Raw genomic sequence first — 10,633 nt, 5'->3', positions numbered from 1 at the left:
GGGGGTCTCTTCCAGAATGACAGTGCCCACCTATGGGAGATTTTAGACCAACGTGTTGAGCAGTGCTTTCTACTACCATCATCAAAACACCCAATGAGGGAATGAGGGAAATTGGTGTTTATCCCTTCTGTTCAGAGATCGATGAAGCTCCTCGGGCGACCATTTGTGGCTCAATACCTTTGCGAGACTCTTTAAGCCGTTTGCAGACATGAAGAGAATATCCACACAATGGGGTCTGGACTTTCTCTAGAGTCTCTTTGTCACATTTAAATAAAGCAGCAGGAGATTCTCCGATCAGAGGCGTACATCAACACAGACACTGAGCCACACTGTGCACACTGTTGACGCCCTAACCTGATAACATGCGCGCCAAAATGAAAAGCCTGACGTTCCACGTCACACACGTGCTGCTCACGATGCCAGTGTGGCCGGGGGCATTCCCTGCTGGTTGATCGTCAGCTGCGTAGTGACATACTGATGAAAGTGGCGACTGGCAAATTATTTGGGGCTTACAAAAAAAGGTGTGGGGCTACAGCCCTGAATGCCCAACCCATGGCCTTACCTCTGTTCGTTACTTTCCTGTCTACAGTGCAGGACACAAAATACTTCCTCACACCACCTTTCACATGCTCTGGTGTCATGATTGTCTGCTCAGGACGGCTTTGCTTGCTAGCATCCTCCATTTTCATAGCAAAACAACGTAACATTACTGACTTGATCTAGGTCCAGAGGGCAGGCAATAGGTCAAGCTGACAGTGATCGCCCTCTACTGGATCATGAGGCAAACTACTTCAGACGGTCTGATGAGCTTCTGGCTGTATCTTTTTAAATCCAAGAGGTCATTACAGTTCGAATAAGAACCCCACCCACGTTCGAATGAATCTTCTAGTACTGTAGTTTAAAGTACAATAGAAGAACAAGCCGGTGGTGTCACTGCTCTGTCTCAAGAGGTTAACCCAGTGATTGGGTTGTGTGGAATGAAGTGGACAGAATGTGTGTGCAACACATTTGTGGGAACTTGTGTAACGCTGAGGGGCTGTTTAAACAATATTTGATTTTCATTTGAAAAAGTGTGTTCAGCTGCTGAATAAATCAAAAAATGTAGATGATTACTTTTGTTAAGTCACTCATCTGCATCATATTCCAAACGCATATAAATGAGATCCTAAATAACACAGCAAACCTGAGGTTACAAATCTTTCTCCCACTAATGGTTTTATAAATTAACTAGCATTGCCCTCATTAGCATAATCAGATATTTCAGTTTACGCTGCATGAATACTTCTAATCTAAAACAATTTATTACATTTACATACTGTAGGTATGTGAATCAAACTAAATAATTTTACAAATGAAGATTAACACATTTGCCCATGTACATTTTTTCTACTTGTTTGAAAGTTGCTCGAAAACTTCTAAAAACCTCCAAATAACACCAAATATGATATGTTATATTGTACTACTCACAATATTCAGACCAAGATCAATGTTAAACAACCACAGTCAGAGCTGTTGACCTTTAGGCAGAGCAGGTGGCGGCCAATGCCTTGCTTGAGGGCACCTCATCGGTGGTAACTTCATTCTTTATCATTCTTAGTATTAACTAGTTAATTCAGTCAAGTGACACTAACTATCCAGCATCATGTTGTGGGGCCACTGTTTGATGTGGCATGAGTGCAGGAGCTGTTGTTCAGGTAATGTGTGCTGAAGAGAGGTATTGAACTACAAGTCCACCTGTGAAATCTGACCTGGAGCCACTCACATTGAAGTCCATAAATGTGGCGTTGCATACTATCTTTGCAGCACAAAACCTGATTATAATTTGGTATTTGATTCTTTTTGTGTGTGTAAACCTTGGGTAACATGCTGACATCTGCATGTGTAGACCTTGCAAGATGCAGCTGTACTGGAGCCTTTCACTGTTTGTCAGACACCTGCTTTGCTCTGCACTGAAATGAAAACTAAACAGGATTTCTCCTCTTTGGATAATTAGCTGCCACAGCATACACACACACACACACACACACACACACACACACACACACACACACACACACACACACACACACACACAACACACACACACACACACACAACACACACACACACACACCAATTTTCTTAGAGCACACACACACACACACACACACACACACACACACACACACACACACACACACACACACACACACACACACACACACACACACACACACACACACACACACACAGCTAAACATCTATTGCTAAACATCTATTGGTCATTACTGATGTGTGACAAGGCTAAAGGAGAGAGGATACAATCACGCTCACTGTCCATTACCTCTGAACCAATCCATAGACATCTATTTTTGCACATAATGATTTATTCTGTATGTTTTACAGGAGATTGAGTCGGCGTGGTCTCTTGTGTTTCCCTCTAAAAACCCTCTTTGTTGTTCCTCTTCCATCACCATTTTAATCTCTCACTAAACATTAACACGTATTTTTTGTTGTTACTCCTCAATGATGTTTGTCTGATTCTTAAATACCTTGTTTACCTGTAATTCAGATGACACACATCGACAACGTCTTTTTTTTAAGGACCTGCTGATCCCACCATACATGTCAGGTTCATTATTTTAAAACATATATTTTAAAAACACTTAAGCTATTTAATGGTGCCACAGAATAGAAAATCTTGAAGTCAATAATTTCTACCTCAAATTCCAGCTGAGGAGGAGGAGAGAACATGTATGAGAAAGAGTTTCCTCCGCGTTAGGAATTACTGACCAATCTTTGCACATTTCAGCCGAGAAACACGTTCCATGAACAAGCTCGTTAACAGTCTAGGTGAGAGGTACACGCACACACACACAACACACACACACACACACACACACACACACACACACACACACACACACACACACACACACACACACACACACACACACACACACACACACACACACACACACACACACACACACACACACACACACACACACACACACACACACACACACACACACACGGAGAGAGAGAGAGAGAGAGAGAGAGAGAGAGAGAGAGGAGAGCACAGTGCTGTTGCCGGTGCCTCCGGTTGGCTGCGCTCTCCTCCTCCTCCTCCTCGTCCCCGGACAGACGCGGGGCGCGCACCGTGAGCGCATGAAGGATGGATGAACTTTAAATCTGCCTCACCAACTTTCACCGCCTCTCACCCTCTCCGTCTCTCTCATTCTGCCAGTCCTCTCTCTCTCTCTGTCCGCTCCTCTCCTCCGCTGCTCTGTGCTCCAGAAGACCTCGACAATGGATTTACTGCAAACACAGTCCTGTTGTAAATGATCAGTTTGGTTTGGTTCTTCTTTCTTGGCGGATGCGTCTTTGTTGAGTCGAGATGATGGCATCAATAGGGGAATTTGACCCTCTCAACACCAGAGTCCCTGCAACTAAAATAGAAGTTACCGTATCATGCAGGTAAGCTCGTATTCATATCTATCTATCTATCTATCTATCTATCTATCTATCTAATCTATCTATCTATCTATCTATCTATCCAGCTATCTATCTATCTATCCATCTATCTATACATCTATCTTCTATCCATCTATCTATCTATCTATCTATATATCTATATATCTATCTATCTATCCATCTATCTATGTGAGGAGCTGTATAGCTCAGGTGCTGTGAGCAGACCCCTCGCTGTGTTTTATGCCTGACATTTGCCTTCAGGTATCTGTAACTGGTTCATCACCTGCCGCCTTCATGCATCAAAGCGATTAAACACCCTTTATAGACTGGCTCCTGATTTGCTTCCAGCCATGCAGTGACCCCCAACAGATGATATTCACAGGACAGGCAACCACAACGGGTTTTGCTCTATGGCTGACCTACTGCATGAAGCAGTGGAATGTGTTCAACAGCTCATACATGTGCCCGCTTGTTGGTGTGTTGTGGCAGGTTGACATGGCTGAATGGTTGACTGCTCTGCTCTCCGACCGTCCAACTGACTGACAGAGCACTGGAACTCAGTCAGGGTTTGTGCCGACTGTCAGCCTGCCTGCCTGCCTGGCTGCCTGGTGCTGTGCTGACTGCCTTTTTGATCTGCTCCTGAATAATGAATGGTTGTTGCTCCTGTATGGTCCCTCCTGAGATCAGCTAGACTGGAAGTGACCAGACACCTGAGTTACACAAACCCAAACCTCTGACGGAGGCTAAGCCCATTAGATGAGATACAGTAAATGATGCAGTTTCTTGGGTTTTCATTGGCCCCCAAATATTAAAAACAGCCCAAATGACATTTCAGACATTTGGTATTGACGTTAAGTTTACGTCAGGGTTTTGCACAGCAGTGTATTTTAATTTCCTCTGCCAAGGAGGTTATTTTTCACCTGTTTCTGTTTGTTGGGTTTATGTTTTAGCAATTAAGATTACACAAAAACTACTAAATCAATATCCACAAGCTTTGGGGAGGGATGGTGCCTGGGCCTGGGAAGAACCCATTACATTTGGATGTGGGCTGATCCATTACCCTTTCTTAAACTGTCTTTAAAGACATATAAATCCTTTAGGTTATCAGATCACTTTCTTTTTTTCTTTTTATAGTCCTACTATAAGAACGAGAAAGTCATGTGTAGGATTGTTGGTGGAGGTATGTTCTCTACTAAGAGACAATATTTTTAGCAGGATTACACAAAAGTACTACTGATTTGCAAGTAATAAGATATGATAAAACTGTATTGATCTCATATTCCCCATTTACAGCAGATAGTCAAAATGAGATAGACAAGTGAATAAAGAAGCCAATAGAATAAAAAAAGAATACAGAGAATATTTATACATAATAAACACCTTTCACAATGAAAATATTGCTTATAATGAGGGATGGAAACAAGAAATTCTGGAGCAGATTTGGTTAGAGGGGCAGATCCAGGATCTTTTTATGGATTCTGCTTTTTTTTATTACTCCGTTTCTCAGGAAATACTGTTTGAGACATTTTTGGTGTTGCAGTTCGTGCAGTTTGGATCATCAGACTACTTCCTTTGCCTTTTATTTTTCATTTATAAGAACTAGGACTGTTTGGCCTTAGTGGAGGTATGCGCTCTAGTGAGTGCCATTGTACTTCTTGGTCTCTTTCATGCTTTTTTTGTTTAGATTTTTTTGTGAGATCTTTAGTTACATAAGAAGAAATGCATCAGCCAGCAGCTGGTTATCTTAATATAAAGACAGAGCAGAAGAAGAAAGCTAACCTGATTCTTTCTGTCAGAACCACCAGCACCTCTACAACCTCGTTATTAATATGTTAATTCATGAATGTAAAACATGACAACTTGTGGTTTTAAGGGGATTACGTGTGGAACTTTGTCTAATAACAGGGGACTGAACAGACTAAATATTCCCACATACAACTATCTGTAATGAGATGCTGGTTGGCAGATTATCACTTTTTCTGCTATAATCCCATAGAAAATGCTTCTTTCTGTCTACACTCCACCCATTCTGAATATTAACCAAGACAGTATTTTATTACTTTATTAAGTTTGATCTAGTCCTTAACAAATTTAGGAAGTTAAGAAAAAGTAAATCAGATAAATCAGATACAAATTTTAAAACAGATCAAATTTGTGTCCTCTTTACATAGGCATTATAAATTATTTTAAAAATCAAGTCTACTAATGTAACCAAACCAAACTTCATACTGTACAGGGAAGTGCAATACCTGCGGTGCCACATCTTTCAAATATTTGATTTGATTTTTGTCTGCGGTCACATCCATGACACTATGTGAGATAAAAAAACTGATTATTTTCAAATATGGCCAGTATTTACCAGAAGCCTGTGACCTATATGGTCAATAATAAAATCAGTCATACTATATTTTTAAATTGATGTGTTCAAATGCCACCAAATCACGAGATTGCCTGTAAATTACCCAAAATGCACAGGTAATTTTTGCAAAAGCTTAATCATCACATATGTGGTTTAAATCATTCACACAGTTTATTACTTTAGCTGTGTGGGCAGTGTGCCTCTATATGCTAAAATGTGGAGTCTCTTCACATTAATATTGATAACATTTGAAGTTTTGTAATGTAGTGGCTGTTGTAAACCTGCCTGTTTAGGTTTGGCTGTTTTCTTGGTCTGTGATGATTCTGGCTTCAGCCTTTTTTTCTGAAGCTGTAAAAGTGACCTGCAGTAACTGAACTGCAGCAAGTAAAGGCCTGCTGCTGGACTCTGAACCCAAAGAACTCTAGAGGACTAAGTCATTTTTGGACTTTGATTTATGTTTTGGACTCACAATCTACTTGAGTTTGAACGTTGTTTTGTACATTTTGGATTTGTATTTGTTTGTACAGTGTGTTCTATGTTTCCTGTTTTATTTTGAAAACTTATTTTCTTGTCTCTCACTTTACTTCCTGTCTGGTTTCTCTCCTCTGTTGATGACCGGCCCCGTCCTTATTAGTTTCATCTGTGTCTTGTTATCCCTGAGTTTCCTCCTGTCTGTCAGTTCATCGGGTCCCAGAGTTTGTTCCTAGTGTTTGAGATTTGATCAAGTTATGTTTTTTCACCCTGCCTTTTCAGTTTTTTGGGATACCACTTCCACCATATATTTGGATACATTTCTACCATGTTTGTAAGTAAAAACAAAAGGTGTGCATCATCTGCATTTGGGTCCTCACTTTGCTTTGGGCATGACAGTTTATTTAAAGCTTGGCTCAGGACCCTGAATTGGAGAATCAGTTGTTGTTATTGTGAGCACACCTCTTGTCGTGAGGTCCTTTACGCTGATGAGTCCCAGCCACAGCTGGTACACTGTGCTAATCCCCTGTGTGTTCAAACTTTATTAATACACCAAATGGGACACTGCATTTCCTTCTAGAGGTGGAAAAAGTACACACACTCTTTACCCAAGTAGAAGTACAGCTACTGAAAATGACCCAAGTGAAGGTATAAGTATTGAATCAACCTCTTTACTCAAGCAAAGGTATAAAAGTACAGGCTATGAAATGCACTCAAGTATGGAAGCAAAAAGTTCCCCTCTGAAGACTGTCTCTACTGGCTGTATCTCTGCAAAGCAAACAGTGACTCATGGCACATTAATATAATTTGAAGACTATAACTTAAACCACTCTTGGTTAAAATAACATTTTAAAAGAATTACAGAAAAATGCAGATAAAGCAAGAAAAGATGTGTCAGCACGAAATATTGTCGAGGAGGAAATTTGTATAATGTATTGCAATAAGTAAAAAAGAATTTCCCTCTAATGCATTAAAACAATAGAAGAAGCAGACAGGCCTGAAAAATCTACTTTAGTACAGTCACAGCAAAGTATTTTGTTACTTCCCACCTCTTCTACCTTGGGCCCTTAACAATACACATGCCAAGTGTGGAGCGAACACATGGCTCTGGAGATGTTCCAAGATTTCTGGAATTAGTAGAAAGATAAACACAGTATATGTCCAAGGACCAGTGTCACTTTCATATGGCGGGCATTGTTTACAGTGGGGAGTTCATTAAATTATTTATTCTTCCTTCCTCATCATTTTCCTCCTTAAGGTCTTCATTAGCCTGACTTGTTATTGTGTTAGGTTCGGCAGCACAATATGTTGAGATGGTCAATTCTCACAGCGATTTGGGAACAATTTCAATCTGTCCCCTAAGGGGCTTAGACGAGACTTTGTAGAGACATTTTGTAGAGCAAGGAACGAAGGGGAATCATTCCAAAATAATAAAAATGGCTGAAAGAATACACTTTTACCTTCACCTTTTCTGTTTTCACAGGAGTCTCCTGGATGTGGACACGTTCTCCAAGTCAGATCCTGGTATGTATAAACTCTTTAAATATGAATCTGCTTTGAAATGCTGCTGCCAAAAGAACACTGTTTGTTGCTTTAGAGAATAATATATTATCAATTAAAACCAGATCAACTTGATATTTATTTATGCTTTCTCACAGCAAGAAAAGCAATAACATGAACGATGCTTTACTCTGCTCTGGTACTGGTAAATAACCTGAAGAAGGTCAGACCTATTAGTGTGTGACAACACTGCTGATAAAAATTGGAAAGGGGCAGTAAAGGACATAGACTGGAGGGAGATTGAAAAGTGAAGGTTGAAGGTTGTCAGGATGTGAGGTTGTCTGGCCTTCAGTATGTGACGCATCGGAAAATTTACAGAAGGAGGAATTAAGGGAGGGAGGCTTTCAGATTGGGAACACAATGGAGGGGTCAAAACTCCCATCCCTGACACTGTATTTACCCAGTCTACCACTGAAATAAGTCCTGTGGCTATTCACCCGTCACATAGAGTCTCAGAGAAGACACGACAGCTACATTTTTTTGTTCTCTTTGGTATTGCGGGTAGGATTAAAATTTACAATCCTAAACCTAAATGAAAGAGAATCATGTCTAGGGAAACTTTCAAATAAGACGTCAACAATGTCTAACAGTCAGGAAACTTGACTTTAAACCAAGGCCACTTGCCAAATGACATGCACGTTTGTATTCAGATTAAAAATAGCCGTTGGCAGATCAAGGATTTTTCTAAATCAGAGGCTACCATTTACAGAGGGGTCAATTATATATCCCAACATCCACACACAATTCCTGATTTTGATTCAGTAAGGTGCCCATTTTAGTCATTTCTTGTTTACTGTTAACTCTATAGCTTTGAGAAAAGTCATATATACTGTGTATATATATATATATATAAACCTCATTGCTAAATAAATAAATAATTTCTTAAAGAGTGGAGACCTTGCCCTGTGGCTAATGTAGCCTCATATAAAATTATCTCTTTCCTATTAGTTATTGTGGCATTTCAGATTCATGCAAACATTAAATGAGCTTGGTCTCTACTGAAAAGCTCCAGCACACCAACCAGACAATCACAATGAAGAACAATCAGTGGCTTATGGCATAGACGGGTTTCTTGTCTTCTAGGATGCAGGTGCTTAGAAAACGTACCAAAATTACTGATGATTTGATGGATTACATTTTTTTATTTCCGTTCCTTAAACTGCACATTTCACAGAAGCACTGTGTGGAAAATGTTGACTATCTGAAGGAGAATATCCCTCCTTGTTAGCTGAAGGTGCAGAATTGGTTATGAGCACCAGCAGTTTTGCCAGAACCTGGATTTTATATGATGCAGTGGTGGTGGATATTTTCTGATTTCTGGTTTTAACGTCAAGACAGCTCACACTCCTTCTGTGTGTCGATCGATGTTAAATGAATTTTGCAGGCATTTTGTCGGACTCTATAATCAATACTTTGGTGATCAGCTTGATGTGAGTCTCAGTTTGGGACAGCTGATAGTGTCAGATTGTTTTAGATGGAAAATGCATCATATTATTATGAGTATTTCAAAGTGAAAGAATTTACCACATATTTTTTCAGTAGTAGTAGTAGTATGTGGTGGATACGAATCCTGCATTGATATAGTTTGTGTCGAGTTTTGCCCATCTGCCCTATAGTCAGATGTGTTACCAATATAATAAATCTGGTATATATATATTTGGAAGAAACGGTAGTGACGTACCACATGCTGACATTATCAAAATAATGAATTAATAATATGTAATGTAGACCACACTTTATACTCCCAAGCTGTTTTCAGACATGAACTGTCTGAGGAGCTGGGCTTGGACAACAACACGGAAACACAGTGCTCAGGTGAGGAGTGGTGCAGGAGGCAGAGGCAGGACGGAACGTTTTAATTCCATTGCCGAGATCACATGATTTTGTTAACAGACTGTTGACACTGGCGTCTGTACTTTTCACCAAAAGCTCTCTTGACATCTTCGTCTATGTCTTAAACATAAAAAAATAACTGCCTGTCTCAGGGGATCAGTGGACGCAATCATTTTTCTGAGGAGGAAAAGCTAAAGCCCCAGCTACTGTATGTTTAATCAGTAGCTGGGGCTGGGTCTGTCACTGATTCCTGTCACGGAGCAAAATGTGTGGCAGACAAGGCCATATAGAAAAAAAATGCCATGGAACAGTTTAAGCCTTGAAAGTGATGACACCAAGACTGAGTGCATTTGTCCCCCTGGAAAGACTCTGACAAGCCAAAAAGCTTTGTGAAGATCATTACAGGCAGTGCATGTTCTCAGCACCTCACAATCCAAATTGCTCTGTTACAAGTTCTAGTCATTTATCCCTCTTTCATCCTGATTGTAAATTTGTCTATGTTTACCACAGTCTTCTTGCTTCTGAACAGGAAAGCAGTGTTATGCTTTTGACAGCCTAGAGGATAGAATGTATAAAGATGGACAACGTGTCTCCACTCCCACACGCTATCCAGAAATGACTCCGAAATATTCCTGTTCCAAACTCATCTTCTGGCGATTATGTCATCTGGAGACAAAGTCTACGCAGTAACGATCAGGGGGATAGTGCCTTTTTTTTTTTTTTACGTGTACTTTGACTTTGTACTTCATGTCCTATCTACTAACATGGAGGAGGCAGGGTTTATGGCCTATACTGTAGCCAACCACCAGGGGACGATCGAGACAGATTGGCTTCACTTTTGAGGAAGTGTCAATAGCCAAAGAAACCTTCTCAGACAAATGTTTCACCCACTCAGCCTGATAATCAGGATTTAAACTACACTTACACAAATCCCAGCTGGAGATCACAGCTGTC

The 10,633-nt window shown here is 40.3% G+C and overlaps 1 protein-coding gene across 1 annotated transcript in view; it reads left to right on the top strand.

Annotated features, from left to right (window-relative positions):
- Positions 1-3,060: 3,060 nt before the first annotated feature.
- The window catches only part of LOC118111682 (copine-9), a 79,125-nt gene continuing 71,552 nt past the window's right edge, over positions 3,061-10,633 (top strand). The window contains exons 1-2 of the mRNA XM_035160491.2: positions 3,061-3,459; positions 7,770-7,810. Coding sequence (XP_035016382.1) covers positions 3,380-3,459; positions 7,770-7,810 — 121 coding nt within the window. The 5' untranslated portion in view covers positions 3,061-3,379. The remainder of the gene's footprint in view (positions 3,460-7,769; positions 7,811-10,633) is intronic.

Source organism: Hippoglossus stenolepis, chromosome 6, assembly GCF_022539355.2.
Source record: "Hippoglossus stenolepis isolate QCI-W04-F060 chromosome 6, HSTE1.2, whole genome shotgun sequence".
Lineage (NCBI taxonomy): Eukaryota > Metazoa > Chordata > Actinopteri > Pleuronectiformes > Pleuronectidae > Hippoglossus > Hippoglossus stenolepis.
This window is presented reverse-complemented; position numbering and strand designations above follow the sequence as displayed.